The 21,427-nt window shown below is 40.0% G+C and overlaps 1 protein-coding gene and 2 long non-coding RNA genes across 3 annotated transcripts; 1 reads left to right on the forward strand and 2 right to left on the reverse strand.

Moving 5' to 3' along the window:
* The first annotated feature begins 226 nt into the window (after positions 1–226).
* LOC127001819 (proteasome subunit beta type-7-like) lies at positions 227–15,629 on the forward strand. The gene is made up of 6 exons (XM_050867023.1): positions 227–377; positions 10,483–10,676; positions 11,311–11,444; positions 11,899–12,066; positions 12,571–12,722; positions 15,330–15,629. Exons 1-6 carry the CDS (start codon positions 322–324, stop codon positions 15,448–15,450), a joined length of 825 nt encoding a protein of 274 aa, XP_050722980.1. The 5' UTR covers positions 227–321; the 3' UTR covers positions 15,451–15,629.
* Positions 1,461–6,959, reverse strand: LOC127001838 (uncharacterized). The gene is made up of 3 exons (XR_007755481.1): positions 6,550–6,959; positions 6,289–6,380; positions 1,461–5,960 (listed from the first exon to the last, which is right to left on the reverse strand). It is a non-coding gene; the product is annotated as an uncharacterized LOC127001838 (long non-coding RNA).
* Positions 15,435–19,108, reverse strand: LOC127001830 (uncharacterized). Its single transcript, XR_007755476.1, has 3 exons — positions 18,032–19,108; positions 16,772–16,911; positions 15,435–15,694 (listed from the first exon to the last, which is right to left on the reverse strand). It is a non-coding gene; the product is annotated as an uncharacterized LOC127001830 (long non-coding RNA).
* Positions 19,109–21,427: the final 2,319 nt, after the last annotated feature.

The following is a 21,427-nucleotide window of genomic DNA, read 5'->3' on the forward strand; positions in this document are numbered from 1 at the left end:
TAACCCGCATAATAACTTGAATATAGTAATACAGGTTATACATAGCACAGTGGAGCACTATTTGCAGGTCATGTTTTAGAGTCATACACGTAACCTACCCCATTCAGATACGGCGAAAAAGCAAAACTAATCCAATAAACTAACAAATATACATGCAGTTAGTCAGGAAAAGATGCTATAGTTACTTTAATTTCGCATATAGGGGAATTAAGAGAGAGCCTCCTCGCCCCAACCCGAGCCGGAAGCAGCGCGAGGCGAGGCGGTGTTGTGAGTGTCATCCTGAAGCCGCCGAGAAGCCTTTTTTTGCTCCACGCCGCCAGGATGGTTGAAGAGACGGAGACGCCGCAGCCCGGGTTCCAGTTCAGTAACTTTGGAAGGCAAGTGACGAGTGTGAGGGCAGGTGAAGGGCAGGGCGTCAGTGGTTCCTCCCGCCGGTGGTGTGAGGAGGAGTTGAAACATTTCGCCGCCAAGTTCACATATTTGACAAGGCTTTCCAGGGGTAGTTTTATGACCCTGGTGGTAGTTTGATCCTTCCTTTGTACCGTGAGCCTAAAGAAACGTACATTTGACAAGGCTTTCGTAGGAGTTGTGGGCATTTCCAGGGGTAGTTTTATGACCCTGGTGGTAGTTTGATCCTTCCTTTGTACCGTGAGCCTAAAAAAAAGCACTCATTAGAACTTGATTGATCCCCTCTTTGACCTTTAGAAATAGGTGTTGTGATATGACGTAGGAGTTGAGGGCATTTCCAGGGGTAGTTTTATGACCGTGGTGGTAGTTTGATCCTTCCTCTGTACCGTGAGCCTAAAAAAAAGCACTTATTAGAACCTGATTGATCCCCTCTTTGACCTTTAGAAATAGGTCATGTGATATGACGTAGGAGTAGAGGGCATTTCCAGGGGTAGTTTTATGACCCTGGTGGTAGTGTGAGTCTTCTTTTGAACCATGAACCTGAAGAAACACATATTTAACAAGGCTTTCGTAGGAGTCGTGGGTATTTCCAGGGTAGTTTTATGACCCTGGTGGTAGTTTGATCCTTCCTCTGTACCGTGAGCCTAAAGAAACATATTTGACAAGGCTTTCGTAGGAGTCGTGGGTATTTCCAGGGTAGTTTTATGACCCTGGTGGTAGTTTGATCCTTCCTCTGTACCGTGAGCCTAAAGAAACATATTTGACAAGGCTTTCGTAGGAGTTGTGGGCATTTCCAGGGGTAGTTTTATGACCCTGGTGGTAGTTTGATCCTTCCTCTGTACCCTGAGCCTAAAAAAAGCACTCATTAGAACCTGATTGATCCCCTCTTTGACCTTTAGAAATGGGTGATGTGAGATGGCAAAGTGTCTTAGAATACCAGCTGCATGAGGCGGTATTATAAGACATTTTCACTTCTCACATCAACTATTTCTGAAGGTCAAAGAGGGGGTCTGTCGGGTTCTAGTGACTGTTTCTTCAGGTTCGTGGTACAGAAGAAGGGTCGAACTACCACCAGGGTCATAAAATTACTCCTGGAAAGGCTTACAGCTCCTACGCAAGCCTTGTCTAAAATGTGAACTTGGGCAATGAAATGTTTAATAATATGGCCCTTGTTGGTCTCGGCTGGGTTTCCTTGGGCCACACTGATTGTCATTGGCACAGCTGGATCGGTATTCTCAGACGCTTCCACCTCTCATGTCATATATTTCCAAAGGCTAAAATGGAGTTTAATCAGGTTTTCATGGGTGTTTTTCACATTTAAGGTACAGAAGAGGGGTCAAACTACCACCAGGATCATAAATGTACCTCTGGAAATGCCCAATTCCTCTTCAAAAAACCTGTCAAATGTGAGTGTGTAAGTGGCGAAGCGTTTGAGAATATGGTCCCTGAGGTTTGCTTCCTGGCAAAGGTGGTTTGTCTGGGTAATTTAAGACCATGTGAACATTTTTTTTTTTAACCTGGCAGCAGTGGGGATCATGTTTCTTAATGGTTCTTCCCTCCAAGCGAGAAAAATGAGAAAAAATCACCCCTCACACTAACCATGTCATAATTTATATCAAAGCATTTGTGATCAGTTTATGTATCATCTATTTGGGGGGGTTTAAATCATGGCACAAATTTGGCCGGTTGCTGCTACACAGTAAAGCCACAAATTTGGCCCGTTGCCGCTACTGGGTTAAGACCATGTGAACATTTTTTTTTTATCTGAATGGGGAAGGCTACGTATACAACTCTAAAACATGACCTATAAATAGTGCTCCACAGTGATATGTATAACCTTTATTACTATATTCAAGTTCTAATACGGGTTAAAAGGGAATAAATTGTAATATTAACAATACTAACGTGATATTTAGACTATTTGCTTCTAAAAATAATGAACTTTCTCTACCCATTCTCAGCACAGCAACTCAAGGGCAACAAAAAGATTTAAAAAAAAGAAAGCCCGCTAACTGTTGCTCTCATATAGCGATTAGTATAGAGTGGCAAAGAGAGAGGTCAATTTCAACAGTTGTATTAGAATGTATGTAAGAAATCTTGACGGGATCATAAGAAAGTAAGTAAAGTAAGTAAACAACAAGCTGGCGGCCTGCCTGTCTGAACCCAGATTGGTTGTGTGAATCAGCCCTTACTCAATCATCTGCCCAGTTTTTGTTTCACGCTCTTCATTGATGTTATGGTAAAGTTTCAAATATCTTGTGGCAGGCACTTGTCATGTTTCACTGTGTGTGGAGTTGTGCTCAGTCATTTGTACCTTTTTTGTGGTGCCTTGTTTGCTTAGGTTAGGTTAGTTTTATCACATAGTATAAACAGTAAAAATGCAGCAGGAGTAGGCATATTATTTTCAAGACACAGACTATGTTTTCATGAGCAAAATATGACTACTTTTTTTGTGGAGATAGTTTTTTCTGTGCAAACCAGTAAAAAAACTAATTTTGGGGAGTAATTATATCAGGAATACTATAGCTCCCCATAGCACACCCAGCCCATGCCGTGCCATCCACACCCGTTTTCTGTGAGAGCGAGGGAGTGAGGGTCTCTCTCTCTCTCTCTCAGTAATCATGAATTATTTTTAAACAAAACCAACCTTACCTAATGGGAAGTGCTTTGCCCCCCCTTGCCCCCCTTTAAGTACAATTATAATTATAAACTATTTAAAAAATACACCAACCCCGACTTCCAACCTTACGCTCCTCCTTCTACCCGTCCTTTTTCTTTTGACCTATACTGTTACTGGTTTGCTCAGAAATAAATTCTCCACAAAATAAAGTCACATTCTGCCCATAAAAACATAATCTGTGTCCACAAAAGAACATGAAACTAAATTTTAATGCAATACTTAACCTACTTCAGTGGAGGGTAGACTTGTCTCTTGTTTGATCTGAGAGACAGTTCACACCCACAATTACCGCACTGCCTCTTAGTGGGTAATCCATGTTCTTCAAAGGCACTCAATACCCCCTTATCATTTCCCAAATAGCGCTGAATTATTTGGAAGTCAGTTAACCTGGTAGCAGCGACGGGCCAAATTTGTGGCTTTGCCGTGTAGCAGCGACGGGCCAAATTTATGCCATGATATAAACCCCCCTAAAATAGATGATGCATAATCTGATCACAAATGCTTTGATATATATTATGAAATGGTTTGTGTGAGGGGTGATTTTTTGTCATTTTTCTCGCTTGGAGGGACCATTAAGAAACGTGATTCCTGCTGCTACCGGGTTAAGGAGCATGTCTTACACTCCATGTCTAAGAAAAGAGTGAATTCAAATCCTTCCTGCTTCTCCTAGCAAGTGAAAAGGAGCTATATGATTGGCTTTGAGTCTAGATATGTATCTCAATGGCCACAACAATAAGTCAGTGCTCGTGATTGGCCCTGACTACTTGAAAGCTCCTACCCAGCCACCAACGTTGCCAGATTGTCGTACTCAGCCTCTTATGTTTGCTGTTTTCTGACCCATATAACTGGCTTCATATGTAGCTATCAATAAAATGGTTAATTATCGGTGCTTCTGAGCAATAGTTATCAGTCAGGAACTGGTAAATATGATGCTCTGAGTACGAGAATCTGGCAATGGTGCCGGCACAGCAGTAATGAGAGAATACTCAATCGAGTTGCTCTCAGCCTCTCACCCAGCGTTTGATGAGCCATGATGCGGGGAGTATGATTGATTGCGCTTCCAATTATGTATGTTATTATTCCAATTTAAACATTTTTTAGACAATTTCTGATGCTCAATAGGTTATCCTGAATAAACTGAGGTCTAAATAAATTGGAATATATATCCCTTGTGCTTCACAGACCACGCCTACTCCTCCTGCATATTAACGGCATAACCTTTCTTGGTAACCCTGGAGAACTACATTAATTTTTTTCATGTTGTAAATGTATCTATAGTTTAGCTTTACCACCTCAAAATACCATACAGTAAACACTCGATATAATGGATTAATTGGGGGGGAACTTAGTCCATTAATGCCAAAAGTCCATTATAAACTGTGAAAATAAAAAAAAAAGTAAAATAATACCAACGAACCTAATAAGCATAGGTATATATATATATATTTTTTAAGTTGTGTGCACGTTGTCTGTATAGCTGCACAGCACACTTCGCAATGGACTACGAGGCATTGAGGCTGCCAGGTTGGCAGTGGAGCCCTGCGGGAGGGCCGTATTGTTATGGGAATGGGTAAAATTTTACAAGTGCGCCAATCTCACACAGGCTTACGAAACTTTTCTTTTGGTGCTTTTCTGGGTGTTATGAAATAATCTGATAACTGTTTCTGTCACAAATCATTAACTGATTGACTTTTCAATGCCTGTTGTACACCCGCCGCAGCCAGAAGCCGCAGCTGCAAAATAACTTGCAGAGTGCTGGCCATCATGTGTTTGAAGATACCCTAAGCTTAACCTAACATAACCTAACAAAACCAAAAGAAACACTCAGAAAATTCATATATGCTTCCTTACTAATGAGACTTTCTATACAAAAAAGTGAGGTCATTCTTTGTTGATTTATACCATAAGGGGCTGGCTATCATGTGTTTGAAGATACCCTAAACTTAACCTAACATATCCTAACGAAACCAAAAGACACTAGGTCTTGACTCAGAAAATTTATATATGCTTCTTGGTATATTTATATATGCTTATGGTATAAATCAACAAAGAATGACCTCACTTTTTTGTATAAAAAGTCTAATTAGTAAGGAAGCTTATATGATTTTTTTGAGTCAAGACCTATAGTGTTTGTTTTGGTTTTGTTAGGATACGTTAGGTTAAGTTTAGGGTATCTTCCAACACATGATAGCCAGCCCCTTATGGTATAAATCAACAAAGAATGACCTCACTTTTTTGTATAGAAAGTCTCATTAGTAAGGAAGCTTATATGAATGTTCTGAGTCAAAACCTATAGTGTTTGTTTTGGTTTTGATAGGATATGTTAGGTTAAGTTTAGGGTATCTTCAAACACATGATAGCCAGCCCCTTATGGTAAAAATCAACAAAGAATGACCTCACTTTTTTGTATAGAAAGTCTTATTAGTAAGAAAGCATATATGAATTTTTTGAGTCAAGACCTATAGTGTTTGTTTTGGTTTTGTTAGGATACGTTAGGTTAAGTTTAGGGTATCTTCAAACACATGATAACCAGCCCCTTATGGTATAAATCAACAAAGAATGACCTCACTTTTTTGTATAGAAAGTCTCATTAGTAAGGAAGCTTATATGAATGTTCTGAGTCAAGACTTAGTGTTTGTTTTGGTTTTGATAGGATATGTTAGGTTAAGTTTAGGGTATCTTCAAACACATGATAGCTAACCCCTTATGGTATAAATCAACAAAGAATGACCTCACTTTTATGTATAGAAAGTCTCATTAGGAAGGATGCATATATAAATTTTCTGAGTCAAGACCTATAGTGTCTGTTTTGGTTTTGTTAGGATACGTTAGGTTAAGTTTAGGGTATCTTCAAACACATGATAGCCAGCCCCTTATGGTATAAATCAACAAAGAATGACCTCACTTTTTTGTATAAAAAGTCTAATTAGTAAGGAAGCTTATATGAATTTTTTGAGTCAAGACCTATAGTGTTTGTTTTGGTTTTGTTAGGATACGTTAGGTTAAGTTTAGGGTATCTTCAAACACATGATAACCAGCACCTTATGGTTTAAATCAACAATGAATGACCTCACTTTGTTGTATAGAAAGTCTCATTAGTAAGGAAGCTTATATGAATGTTTTGAGTCAAGATCTATAGTGTTTGTTTTGTTTTTGTTAGGTTAAGTTTAGGGTCTCTTCAAAGACATGTTAGCCAGCACCTTATGGTATAAATCAACAAAGAATGACCTCACTTTTTTGTATAGAAAGTCTCATTAGGAAGGAAGCATATATAAATTTTCTGAGTCAAGACCTATAGTGTCTGTTTTGGTTTTGTTAGGATATGTTAAGTTAAGTTTAGGATATCTTCAAACACATGATAGCCAGCCCCTTATGGTATAAATCAACAAAGAATGACCTCACGTTTTTGTATTGGAAGTCTCATAAGGAAGGAAGCATACATAAATTTTCTGAGTCAAGACCTATAGTGTCTGTTTTGGTTTTGTTAGGATACGTTAGGTTAAGTTTAGGGTATCTTCAAACACATGATAGCCAGCCCCTTATGGTATAAATCAACAAAGAATGACCTCACTTTTTTGTATAGAAAGTCTCATTAGTAAGGAAGCTTATATGAATTTTCTGAGTCAAGACCTATAGTGTTTGTTTTGGTTTTGTTAGGATACGTTAGGTTAAGTTTAGGGTATCTTCAAACACATGATAGCCAGCCCCTTATGGTATAAATCAACAAAGAATGACCTCACTTTTATGTATAGAAAGTCTCATTAGGAAGGAAGCTTATATGAATGTTCTGAGTCAAGACCTATAGTGTTTGTTTTGGTTTTGATAGGATATGTTAGGTTAAGTTTAGGGTATCTTCAAACACATGATAGCCAGCCCCTTATGGTAAAAATCAACAAAGAATGGCCTCACTTTTTTGTATCGAAAGTCTTATTAGTAAGAAAGCATATATGAATTTTTTGAGTCAAGACCTATAGTGTTTGTTTTGGTTTTGTTAGGATACGTTAGGTTAAGTTTAGGGTATCTTCAAACACATGATAACCAGCCCCTTATGGTATGAATCAACAAAGAATGACCTCACTTTTTTGTATAGAAAGTCTCATTAGTAAGAAAGCGTATATGAATTTTCTGAGTCAAGACCTATAGTGTTTGTTTTGGTTTTGTTAGGATACATTAGGTTAAGTTTAGGGTATATTCAAACACATGATACCCAGCCCCTTATGGTATAAATCAACAAAGAATGACCTCACTTTTTTGTATAGAAAGTCTCATTAGTAAGGAAGCTTATATGAATGTTCTGAGTCAAGACTTAGTGTTTGTTTTGGTTTTGATAGGATATGTTAGGTTAAGTTTAGGGTATCTTCAAACACATGATAGCCAACCCCTTATGGTATAAATCAACAAAGAATGACCTCACTTTTATGTATAGAAAGTCTCATTAGGAAGGATGCATATATAAATTTTCTGAGTCAAGACCTATAGTGTGTTTTTGTATAGTGTCCAGCTTATATGGTCAAGACCTTGTTTGTTAGGATACGTTAGGTTAGTTTAAGCTTCCAACACATGATAGCCAGCCCCTATGGTATAAATCAACAAAGAATGACCTCACTTTTTTGTATAGAAAGTCTCAGTAAGAAAGCATATGAATGTTCTGAGTCAAGACCTATAGTGTTTAGAAAGTTCAAATAAGTTTAGGTCTCTTCAAAGTAATGTTAGCACCTTATGGTATAAATCAACAAAGAATGACCTCACTTTTTTGTGTAGAAAGTCTCATTAGGAAGGTGCTGGCTAAGATGTGTTTGAAGATACCCTAAACTTAACCTAACAAAAACAAAACAAACACTATAGATCTTGACTCAGAACATTCATATATGCTTTCTTACTCATAAGACTTTCTATACAACAAAGTGAGGTCATTCATTGTTGATTTAAACCATAAGGTGCTGGTTATCATGTGTTTGAAGATACCCTAAACTTAACCTAACATATCCTAACAAAACCAAAACAAACACTTTAGGTCTTTACTCAATAAAATCATATAAGCTTTCTCACTAATTAGACTTTTTATACAAAAAAGTGAGGTCATTCTTTGTTGATTTATACCATAAGGGGCTGGCTATCATGTGTTTGAATATACCCTAAACTTAACCTAACGTATCCTAACAAAACCAAAACAGACACTATAGGTCTTGACTCAGAAAATTTATATATGCATCCTTCCTAATGAGACTTTCTATACATAAAAGTGAGGTCATTCTTTGTTGATTTATACCATAAGGGGTTGGCTATCATGTGTTTGAAGATACCCTAAACTTAACCTAACATATCCTATCAAAACCAAAACAAACACTAAGTCTTGACTCAGAACATTCATATAAGCTTCCTTACTAATGAGACTTTCTATACAAAAAAGTGAGGTCATTCTTTGTTGATTTATACCATAAGGGGCTGGGTATCATGTGTTTGAATATACCCTAAACTTAACCTAACGTATCCTAACAAAACCAAAACAAACACTATAGGTCTTGACTAAAAAAATTCATATATGCTTTCTTACTAATGCGACTTTCTATACAAAAAAGTGAGGTCATTCTTTGTTGATTTTTACCATAAGGGGCTGGCTATCATGTGTTTGAAGATACCCTAAACTTAACCTAACATATCCTATCAAAACCAAAACAAACACTAATTCTTGACTCAGAACATTCATATAAGCTTCCTTACTAATGAGACTTTCTATACAAAAAAGTGAGGTCATTCTTTGTTGATTTATACCATAAGGGGCTGGGTATCATGTGTTTGAAGATACCCTAAACTTAACCTAACGTATCCTAACAAAACCAAAACAAACATGTCTTGACTCAAAATTCATATATGCTTTCTTACTAATGAGACTTTCTTTACAAAAAAGTGAGGTCATTCTTATTTGATTTATACCATAAGGTGCTGGCTAACATGTGTTTGAAGATACCCTAAACTTAACCTAATGTAACCTAACAAAACCTGATACTGTTACCATCAGTCTCAACTCAGAAAATTCATATATGCTTCCTTACTAATGAGACTCTGTACAACAAAATGAGGTTATTCTTTGTTGATTTATACCATAATGTGCTGGCTATCATGTGTTTGAAGATATCCTAAACTTACATAACCTAACAAAACCAAAACAAACATTATAGGTCTTGACCCAGAAAATTCATATATGCTTCCTTATTAATGTGACTTTCTATACAAAAAAGTGAGGTCATTCTTTGTTGATTTATACCATAAGATGCTGGCTATCATGTGTTTAAAGATACCCTAAACTTAACCTAACATAACCTAACAAAAACAAAACAAACACTAGGTGTAGACCCAGAAAATGCATATTTCTTTCTTACTAATGAAATTTTTTATACAACAAAGTGATGCCATTCTTTGATGATTTATACCATAAGGTGCTGGCTATCATGTGTTGGAAGATACCCTAAACCTAACCTAACGTTACCTGACATAACCTGATAGTTACTATTGGTCTCGAATCAGAAAATTCATATATGCTTCCTTACTAATGAGACTTTCTATGCAACAAAGGGAGGTCATTCTTTGTTGATTTATACCATTAGATGCAGGCTATCATGTATTTGAAGATACCCTAAACTTAATCTAACATAACCTAACAAAACCTAAACAAACACTAAAGGTCTTGACTCGGAAAATTTATATATGCTTCCTTACTAATGAGACTTTCTACATAAGAAAGGGAGGTCATTCTTTGTTGATTTATACCATAAGGTGCTTGCTATCATGTGTTTGAAGATACCCTAAACTTAACCTTACAAAACCTGAGCAAACACTATTGGTCTTGACTCTCTCCCTCAGCCCACCAGGGTCAGGTGTGGTTCAATCTTCCACCTGCTGCTCTGTTGTTGGCATCACTCCTCATGTTATTGTTTTATTTATCTTTTTCTCAGTGCCCATTTCTTAGTTTTTTTTTTGCTTCTTTTGCTACACGGACTGGATTATCATTATGCAGCAAATATGATTTGTTCTAAATAAAAATTACTCAAGCAGAATCAGTAATGTATCTCAATATCAGGGCCTCATGCCAAGCAAATGATCAAATAAATTCATGTTAAATTGACAATCCACTGTATCTTACACCATGCTCATGTCATCTGATAATTGATTTCAGTATTCTTACATAGTATTTTGATATACAGACCCCCCCCCCCCCCCTTATTTAACTGTTATATATTACACAGTCATTGTGGCATTTATATATGTAGTAGTACTGTCTTCTTCCTTATTCTTCTTTTGTATTATATTAGTATATTGTTGTAGATATTCACGTCTGTTATGTAAAACTTTTCATGATGTGGTTGACATAATCTAAGGATCATTGATCATTTCAGGAATGAAGCTTTGGTAGCCAGAGGGTTTCAGGTCCCAAGGTGCCGCAAGACTGGCACCACCATTGCTGGGATAGTGTTCAAGGATGGCGTGGTCCTTGGGGCAGACACACGGGCCACTGAGGGGGACATTGTGGCAGATAAGAACTGCAGCAAAATTCACTATTTGCAGCCAAACATGTACTGCTGTGGAGCAGGTTTGTACTTCAGCATGTGCTTGTTGTGGCATTTATAGTTTTAATTGAATCAAAGCCACAAACAATAATGCAATAATTGGTCAGGGAAATACTAATCACTCATAGCTTCAAATGATTGGGTGAATATCCAATACAATAAAATTTTATCCTCAAAAGGTAACTTAAATGTCAGAGAGTTGCTGGGAGAGGAAAGTGTATTACTTTATCTAGCTGAGACTTAGTTTTCACTGTGATGGGGTATTTTCTTACAAATATAATATAGTAATATACATGTATAGAGAGAGAGCTGTACTACCGGTAGTTTAACTTTGTAATATTAACGCTAACATCCTCAGTGGAGTAAGGGTGTATTTGAATTGGTTATTTTGTGATAAAATTGAAGACATTAATCTTGAAAGTGAATCAAACCTTCCATAGTTTAAAGATAGTTATGAGAATACTACTGGTTTTAAGGTTAGTGTATGGATTAAATTTTCAAATATGAGTTAGGCATGCACCAATTCCAGGATACTACTATACAGGTTACTACTATATTGTCAGTTTGATTGCCACAAAAACTTGGACACGATTTTATCCATTACTTCACCACGGATTAGGAAAACACTCAGCACCTAGAGAATTAACCGTTTTCCAGGCACTGCGGCCGACCTTGAGATGACGACGCAGATGATGGCGAGTCAGCTGGAGCTCCACCGCCTCAACACTGGCCGCCAGGTGCCCGTCATTGCCGCCAATGCAATGCTGAAGCAGATGCTATTCCGTTACCAGGTGAGGTGTTCATACACACACACACAAAGTATAGATATGGTTCTCTCTCTGAAGTGTTTGTGTAAGCTTTATTGGACTATGTAACCATGACCAAAGACTTGCAATATTTTTCCATATTTGGAGTAGATAAGAAATTGGATGTTATGAAATCTGAAATCAGCATTCAAAGCATTTCTTCAAGGCTAGTGATTGTGATGATTGTAAAGATGGTGCTACTATAGTCTTGAGGGAGTTCTAATAAAAGTAATAACTGTAACATTTCCAACTGTATATAGAAGATTAAATTTATGCTTCTGAAGATTTTGCCATCATATTTTTATCTTATTTATCCACCTCATTGTAACTATAAATTTGTAATGTTCATCTTCTGCATTTTTTTCCACTTTGTGAGAATTTATATTTAATGAATGTTCCTAATCTTTTATCACATCAATGACATATCCTGTCTTCATAGGGCCACGTCGGGGCTGCCCTGGTGCTGGGAGGTGTTGACAAATTTGGTTCTCACATTTACTCCATCCACCCTCACGGCTCCACTGACCGCCTGCCCTACACCACCATGGGCTCAGGTTCCTTGGCGGCCATGTCTGTCTTTGAGGCACGGTGGAAACCCGACATGATGGTGAGTATTTGACGTGATGTTTTGGCTCGTAGGATACAGATGTTTGTGGTTTAGTGTGTCTTGCTTCTGTTTCCCCATGTGATGTGTACATTCTGCATATATAATAGAAAATAGGGCTGCACTAATACCAATAATTTTGCTGATACAAATAGTACTCATTACATAAAGGTTCATAAAGACTCGCATGTTCATAAAGACTCGCATAAGTTTTACAAAGGAGATAAGTTTATTAATATAAATTATTGTGATAAGAGGAGCCGGAGCTAAAAAATGTGGTACAGTGGTATCGAGAGAGTTTTAAGGTATTAATTACAAAACTATTCGGTGGTTGTTGAGGCTGTTCATTTTATTTCTTTAGACTTTTGCTCCAAGGTGTAAACTGATACATCAATATAGATGTACAAAAAACTAGAGTTGTATTTAAATCTAAAGGTGTATGATTAGAAAAAACCCCAAAATATTCCAATAACCTTAGTTTATTAATACTTTTTACTTGATTCCCAGCTGGATGATGCCAAGCAGCTGGTGCGGGATGCCATCGCCGGTGGTGTGTTCAACGACCTGGGTTCTGGCTCCAACATTGACCTGTGTGTCATCACCAAGGACGGTGCCACTATGATGCGTCCCTATGATGTCGCCAATGTGAAGGGAAAGAGGTGAGGGGTGGCTCTACACATTTGTCACCATATTTCTTACATTTATTCATTCATGAGATTCATAGGTTAGGTGTATCTTCTTCATTCATGTTTATTGCTTACTCACCTGTCTGTATTCATTCTTCTTGATCAGCGGGAAAGGGTTGATGAGAGAGATGGATTAATTTTGGAAATGAGTTACTTGAGGAGTGCATGTGGTGAGTAGAATGGATGGAATGAGTAATGAAAGTGTATATAAGCATTTTGGAATGTCATGTGGGTGAAGGGAAGAAGTGTGGAGTGATGGAAGAAGTGAAGCGACAGACTGTAAATTGGTTTGGCCACATGAGCGAATGGAGGAGAGTAAGATGACCAGGAGGGTGTATGTGAGTGAGATAGAGGGAGGGAATGTTAGAGGACGACCTCCAGTGAAATGGAGAGATAGGGTGCAGGAGTGTGTCAGGGAGAGGGGTGAAAGATCCTTGAGAAACTTTGAGCAGGCAAGGAGGGAGTGTCTGGATAGAGAGAGATGGAAACTCTTCTGCCGTGGCCATCCCCTGGTGGGTGCTCCTAGGAGCAGGCGTCAAAGATGAATGAATGATAGATTAATTACTACTATTTTTAGTCTCCTAGGTCTCTATAAATATTTGTGTATACATGATACCTTTGTGTTATAGTATTTGTTACAGTTTTTATCTATTTTATAATTGAGGGAGCTAATACTAGTAAATTGTAATATGTCAGGTTCCAGAGGTCAATGAGTCTATGGTAAGGTAAAGGGAAATAATATGGTATAGTATGTTCACTTGTCTGACCCAAGCTGACAACATAAACCTAAGCGTGTTCGTAAGCACAGTGCAGATTAGCAGAAAGTGATGCGTGAGATAAACACAAACAGAGGTTAAAGAAAACTTGGAAGTCATAGCAGTAGCCAATCAGCACTCAGCTTGCAAACACACTTTGGTTTATGTTGTCAGCTTGGGTCGGACTTAAGTGAACAGACTTTAGTGTATGTGAAGATAAGTTGAGGAGAATTGAGAGTTATGATGAAAGAAGGAAGTAATACTATATGGAGAAGTGTGGTGATTCTGCAAGAGAGTATGCATAAAAGAAGCAGAGGAAGGATGATGAGAATGATTAAAATGGTATGAGTAGTAGAACAAGGAAGGTTTCATAAGCATATGTAACTTGATTCATAGAAAAGAGAATGAAAATCATGTCTATTGGATCAAAAGTCACAAATATTCTAGTGGAGAATGGGCATCCTGGAAAGTAGTTGACAAATAGCAAGATATGATGGTAGGAATGAAGGAGTCACAGATCGAAGAGGCTGGAGGATCAGAGTCATTCGATGAGAAGGGAGATCAGGGGAGTTGAGGTTTGAATGATATGGAAGAGACAAGGAGCCAGGAGGTAATGCGAGATTAAGATTAAGCTTGTTGGTAGATTGGATAGAGGGGCAAGGAGGGGAAGGGAAAGGAGGTGAGCATTTAAGGGAGATAGTAAAAGGGTCATCAATGTGAGATTGAGTTATATATATTTTGCAATGGCAGAGATAGTGTCATCTGAGGAGGCAGTAAGGGTTTCTTAAGAGGTGAAGACTTTAGGAGGGGTTCAAGGAAATAGAACAATCAGTAGTAAGCTTTGAAGGAGGTGTTTGTAAGAGTAAGATGAAAGGGAGGTAGAGTGTCAGGATCAAAGACAGAAAGAATATCCTAATATGACAGACTGAACAAAAAGAGGAGCAAGGGGACTGGAAGAAAATATGAGAGGAGGGAGGGTATTATGTCCAGTTATGATAGATTTAGAAGTTGACAAAGGATTGAGTGGAGAGAAAGGAAAAGAGGCCCTTGTGAAAAGAAGAGCGTAGTAACATCTGATTCATACTTGTAGAGAGGACACCTTCAGTTAAAAACATTAGGGGTCGCTTTCACAGTTGTTTTGTCTGTTACCAATGGCGGCGATCGGCGCTATAGAATTTCCACTTAAATTTGGCCGATGGGGTAGTGGCGGCTGCGGGGTTAACCTAGCCCTGCACCTTACCACACACACTCAACACCTCTCGCTTCCTCTGCAGCCGCCACTATCCCATCGCCCAGTTTCACGTGGAAAACTATATCGTCGATTGGCGCCATTGGTAACGATCAAAACAAACAAAATGACTGTGAAAGCAGCCCTAGGTCCTTTGATGCAATTTACTTGAATGTGTGCTTTTAAAGGGAAGGTAGGGCAATTATGATCATGGCAAGGTGTAGCTGCTCCAGACTATCTACTCCCCTGCTAATTCCCTCTACCCTTCCTCTTCCATCTCCGTTGCTCCTTCTGTTCTCTTTTTAGATAACCCCACTTCTGTCGTGATGCTTGACACTCCATCCCCCTCCTGTGTCATACAAAGTCTATGCCCCATGCTTTGCCTGATATGTTTCTTCTAATCATTAGATATTATAAATTCCTTCTCTCAACAAATTCTGTTAAATCTCTCTTAGTCCTATCATTGAGTCTGAAAATACACCCACTGCTGTATAATTTTGCTTTACCTTTCTGTTTTACTTGCATCTTGGAATAATGCCACATGACCTTTGATGCTTGGCGCAATTTTGAACTAACTCCTACACGGTATCTTTACAGGGTCGGCAAGTATGCATACAAGCGCGGGGTGACTGAGGTGCTCAAGACCGTCACGCGGCCTATCGAAATTGTCTCCGAGACTGTCAAGGTAGTGTCAGAGGAAAAGATGGACACCGCTTAACTTACTCTCCATTATTCTACTATGAATATTATTAATGTTACTTTGTTCATTATTGTCGGGTGACCCAGCTATGTTTTCCATTAATACTGATGAAAGAGCAGCCATAATTTATAACTGCTGTTTCTAAGAAGCACATGTAGCTTGCAGTGTGAATCAATAAAACTTATAAGGATTTGCAACATACCTATAGTTCTTGCCCTCGAGTCTAGATTCTAGTACAGCATCTGATGAGCCTTGCCACTGGCTGGTGAAAAGTAAAAGCTCACAAAATAGTACTGTCTCCAGGATTGTGAGTTTGAAGTTTGCGATAGGGACTCCAAAAACTGGATTTTTATTGAAAACTGAAATTGCGATATGACCCGAAAGGAAAAGGAAAAGGCTGCTAAAACCATTTTTTTTCACACCTTGTTGTGGTCTTTGATTCCCATTTTCACTCTTACCCACCCCCTGGGAAGCATAGTGAGTGGGATCCGGGCAGTCAGGCACATGTGTGGGAGCAGCCCTGACTGCACGCTGGGCCCAAGCAGCTGATGGGTGGCTGATGATGATGAGCGTTGGCGGCTTGGCCCCCGCATCGGCGCCACCCAAACGGCACCTTCATCGGGGCCTGTATGTGTGTGGCTGTGCCCAGGCTCCTCAATCTGCCAATTCCCACCTTCCACATGTTGCGTGGGACCTCTTTCTTTTCTTTCATCTCTTCCTTTTCAAAAAGAAGAGATGGAAAGGGTCCCGTGCAACATGTGGAAAACAAGAACTGGCAAATTGAGAAGCCCAAACCAACAACAAATACAGCCACACACACGGGCCCGACAAAAACACCGTTCAGGTGGCACTGATGCAAAGGTCATGCCACTGACACTCATCATCACCATCACCATCATCAGCCGCCTGCCAGCTGCTCATGCCCAGTGTGCGGCACACATGTGCTTGGCTACCTGGATGGGTGGACAAGTGTAAGTTGTCGTTGGTTTTCAATTTTCCCCGTAAGAATGATGGTTCAAAGTTTGCGATTTCAATGTTTGCGACCCGCAACATCGACCTATTTATTGCAAACTTGGAGACAGTACTGTATTACAAATAACTATGATGAACATTATGAAGCAGATAAAGTGAGGGAGACAATGTACTATGACCTAATGTAAATGAATATGGTGCATGAGCTATATAAAATTCACAGATGATGTTACCATCAAATAAATCAGAGATCAACTTTTTGAAAAATATTAAATGATTTAAGTTATTCTTGGATTTGAGTGGGATACCTATTTCAGAAACTTTAAAAGCTCAATTTTGTGTTATGGAATGGGAAGAAATTACCCACCACCACTGCTACTGCTGTTACTACTGTCCTACAACTGCTGATGTTTTTGAGGAGACCTGACATTGCTGAAGTCACCACCCGTTCCCTGCTCCATGCTCGAGGTCACTTTGGAGTAGCTCATTGCCCTTGGGAACGCCCACCTGTAGAGAGACACCATCTTCAGTTCATATGTTTATCACAATCCCCTGCAGAGTTTTGGTTATTTGATCATTGTGATGTGAATGGGTGTGTGCAAGGGGCTGGGTGGGTAAAAGCAAGGTAAAAGTTGGCGCTTAAATGTGGCAGGGAGAATGTACAACGTGGGATGGTCAAGTTCTAAATTCATTCAAACACTTATGGTCTGTATTTCTCATTGATACTCTGAAACTACGCATGCTCCCAGTACCCCAACCTATGTGTCGGAATATATGAATACTAGGAAACTGCCTGACCCTAACTGCTAACAAGTTTAAACTACCAATTTAACCTTGTCTGTATGAAATTTATGAATCTTCTTAATGCAGCATGGATTACACCAAATGACGAATCTTCACAATGTAACGTTCACATCACGTTCTTTACCACCGGCTGCAGCACGAGTAGAACCTCACTATAATTAGGGAATGAATTGCAAGCTCATTGTGCGTTAATTGCGATGTAACACCTACAAACAACCTACCACCAACCAATGATCACCAATGAATCACTGTAACTAGGGAATGAATTAAGTGCGTTTTACATTAGGTGAATCATAATGGCTACAAACAACCCACCGCCAACCATTTCATAGCTATCAAACAAGCGTCACGTTGAGCAACAAAAAACAAAACTATCCCGGCTACAAGCACTAGACAAACCGCACTATATATAACGGGAACAGAGTAAGTGCTCGTTAGACATTCAATGCAACATAACCCCTACCACCAACCATGAACAAGCGTCACGAGCAACAAAAATAAATGAAATAGAAGCACCAGTCATATAGCATTACAACTTGGGAATGACTTAACTTGTTATACTTCAAGTCCAAAGTAACGCCCATAGCCAACCTAACACCAACCATATAATAGCGAACAAGCGTCACGTTTGAGCAACAAAATCAAAAGAAGCACTAGACGAACCTCATTACTACTTGGGAGTGACCTACGAACTCGTTTTGATTAAAGTCCAACGTAACGCCCACAGCCAATCTACCGATACCCACTTTACAACTGACAAGCTTCATATCGACCAACAAAACAGTACCACTCCCAATTACCAAATGTCAGTACGCCACCTTACCTGACCAGACTACAGCTCGAGTGTTCTTCCTCCTCCTCCGTGACCTTCCTTCCTTCTCCCACCGCTCCTCGCTCGCCACTGAAGGCTCGCCGGGGAGACTCTGACGTTTCAACTCCGCATGAACGCGGAGCAGTTTCAGAATCTCTTCTTTCACTCACGTCGTTTGTAGTTATGGTGTTGAATGTGAAACTACGATTAAAATGCATCCTCGAATGAGCTATATGCACATTAACAATACAAATTCATTTCACTGGATTAACGTGATATTTCAAACTAGTCTCGAGTGTTCACGATTTTTGGGCAGGACATCGTGGTGACTTGAGTTTAAGATCAACTTTCCGTATTATGAAGCGTTTACGAGCCATTTCAGTTTACGAGTCGCGAGCAGAAGGATTTTTACTGTGGGGTTACGGTTACGGAGGGAAGCAGGGGAGGCCTAGGTGAAGGGAGGGGAGGGAGAGGTTAACAGCGCTGAGTGGTGTGGGTCTCGGAGATGAATTTAAAGAAGTAAAGAATAAACGGATAAATTACCAATTGATAGCATGCGGTAACCTCTTAAACAAGTAGTATTAAGTGAATAGGGATCTCTCTCTCTCTCGTATAGATAAGGGGAGGCAGATGTGTTGTGCTTGAGAGAGAGAGAGAGAGAGAGAGAGAGAGAGAGAGCACTACTATCTCCCAACCTCATCCTTCTTCCCCCTTGAGCTGTTTATCCCTTTCTCTAGTCACTCAGTCAAGCGATTATGCTGCAAATTGACTTGTTTTCCCACTCTCGAATGATGCTTCCTTCTGACCCCCCTCCCCTCTCTCTCTCTCTCTCTCTCTCTCTCTCTCTCTCTCTGCCTTTGTCTCGTTACATCGTTCACTTCAAATGGGAGGTAAGTCGCTTTTTTCTTCTTTTCTTCCGTGAGTGATGTTTGAGAAATGTGTTTGTGTGTTTGTTTCCGTTTGCCTTTCCTCTGTGTTCTGCTCGCCCTCGCCTCTTCTTGTAGTGTGTGTGTGTGTGTGTGTGTGTGTGTTCAGAGAGAGAGAGACTTCTGCTTGTTTTCGATATGCCCGGCTTACGACTCACAGCATAATTACGAGGATAGTGCTCTTAATGATCTTAGTTCAAGCGTCCACTTTAGCTTGCGGTGGTGGTGCTGCTGTGCGTTTAATTGGGACTATTGTGCCTCCTATTATGTCTCCTCACACCCCATTAGCTGTCCTGGTCTGGCCGTGTCGTTCCCAGCATCGCCATACGGGTTTAGTTGACTTGGAGGCTTGTCTCTGATGATTCACTTCGATCGTCCTTCTACCGCGTGTGTGTTGGTGTGCTGTCATCGCTCTCGCTGTTGGCAATACTGTAATAAAAGACGTTCAGGCAATATAGCTGTTCTTCCTTTACCTCGGCTTATATCATCAGCAGAGAACTGTATAACTATTTCTTTACGTGTTTGTTATTTCATTTTTTCACTCGCTGCTGGATGCTGATGGAATTTTAAATATCTGCTGCGCCAAATGGTCTATGTTGCTTTATTTATAGAACTGAACCGGACTTGGTAAGAATATTATAAGACGCTTTCGCTTCTCATATCAGCTATTTCTAAAGGTCAAAGAGGGGGTCAGTCGGGTTCTAATGGGTGTTTCTTGAGGTTCACGGTACAGAAGAAGGGTCACAATACCACCAGGGTCATAAAACTACTCCTGGAAATGCACTGAACTCCTACGAAAGCCTTGTCAAATATATGTTCTTGGGGGGTCAAAGAGGGGTCAGTCGGGTTCTAATGGGTGTTTCTTGAGGTTCACGGTACAGAAGAAGGGTCACAATACCACCAGGGTCATAAAACTACTCCTGGAAATGCACTGAACTCCTACGAAAGTCTTATCAAATATGTGTTCTTGGGCGGCGAAATGTCTTGTAATACGACTTAGAGTAATCGTGTGTGTGTGTGTGTGTGTGTGTGTGTCATTCGCATAATCCCTGACGCTCCTGCCCCCGGAAATGCAAACCCAGGGGGCGTGTGAGACTAGCAGAGCTTTGAATGGCGGCATCATGCAAAGGCAGCTTCCACGGCTTATAATAAAGTCGCTTCTGACATTCAAAACCAAGGGTCGCATTTTAAAACATTTCGCCTTCCAAGTTCACATATTTGACAAGGCTTTCGCAGGAGTTGTAGGCATTTCCAGGAGTAGTTTTAAGATCCTGGTGGTAGTTTGACCCTTCTTCTGTACCGTGAACCTAAAAAAAGACCCATTAGAACACGATTGATCCTCTCTTTGACCTTTAAATATAGTTGATGTGAGAAGCGATGGTCTTGTAATAGCACCCCAAATGTTAGAACACGCAACTCTATTCTACTTTTGGATATCTTTCTGAAGACCTTGAATGTCGAAGTAGTTAAGAGATGATCAGGCAGTGTACGCGCAACCTCATCGTATATATGTACTTTTTTTTTTACTATAATTATCCTGCATACCTATTCCTTACTCTACCTTCACTCGGCTTTCACATTCCTCCTCCTCCTCCTCCTACTTTTTCCTCCTCCTCGTCCTCCTCGTCCTCCTCCTCTTCATCATCATCATCATCATTATTTATACATTTCTCTACTTTAATTAGCCTGCAAGTCTATTCTGTATTCTACTTTCACTTCCATTTCTATTCCTCCTCCTCCTCTTACTCTTCTCCTTCCTCCTCCTCCTCCTCCTCCTCCTCCTCCTCCTCCTCCTCTTACTTTTCTCCCTCCTCCTCCTCCTCTTCCTCCTCCTCCTCCTCCTCCTCAAGACAGTGAAGACGGTCGTTTCCCTCCAAGGGGTCTCGAGAGTCGGGGAAGTGGCGGGGAAATCCAGTCCTCTGCTCCCATGAATTACATTTCAAGTGTTTCGAATTCACAAACTTTGCCGTCCTGCATTTGCATAGTGAAATGTGTCGAAAGTAGGGCTGAATATTGGCTGGGCTCGGCAAGACGCGGAATTCCATTAAAAGTCTGTGCAGGTCGGAGTAGCTGCGTTTAGGTGAATGGGTACGGCGCAACGCTGCTAAATTGTCGTACTCAGCCTCCTATGTTTCCCGATTTCCGACCCAAAAACTGCCTCCTCGACGCCAATAGCTGCCTTCATATAAAGTTAACGCTAAAATGGTTAATTATTGGTGTTTTTTGGTGATAGATACGCCTCAGAAACCGGTAAAGGAGGGGGTCCGAGTACGATAATCTGGCAACGGTGGTATGGAGTCTTCTTACCCGCGATCGGTCTCAGCGGGGTCGGCTCTGTTCAAGGCTCTGTTGTCGGCGCACGCTGTCGCTATTGACCCACGATGCAGGTTTCCCTTTATACGGTCATGTGGCGCGCTCTCTTGAACATATTAGGTTACGTCAGGTTAAGTAAGGTGCAACGTTGGCAGATTATCGTACTCAG

This window comes from Eriocheir sinensis, chromosome 2 (genome assembly GCF_024679095.1).
Source record: "Eriocheir sinensis breed Jianghai 21 chromosome 2, ASM2467909v1, whole genome shotgun sequence".
Classification (NCBI taxonomy): Eukaryota; Metazoa; Arthropoda; class Malacostraca; order Decapoda; family Varunidae; genus Eriocheir; species Eriocheir sinensis.

Coding starts and splice junctions, on each gene's coding strand:
- LOC127001819 (XM_050867023.1), top strand. CDS start 322: ATGGTTGAAGAGACGGAGACGCCGCAGCCCGGGTTCCAGTTCAGTAAC. Junction 10,677..11,310: donor CATGTACTGCTGTGGAGCAG/GTTTGTACTTCA, acceptor ACCGTTTTCCAG/GCACTGCGGCCGACCTTGAG. Junction 12,067..12,570: donor GGTGGAAACCCGACATGATG/GTGAGTATTTGA, acceptor CTTGATTCCCAG/CTGGATGATGCCAAGCAGCT.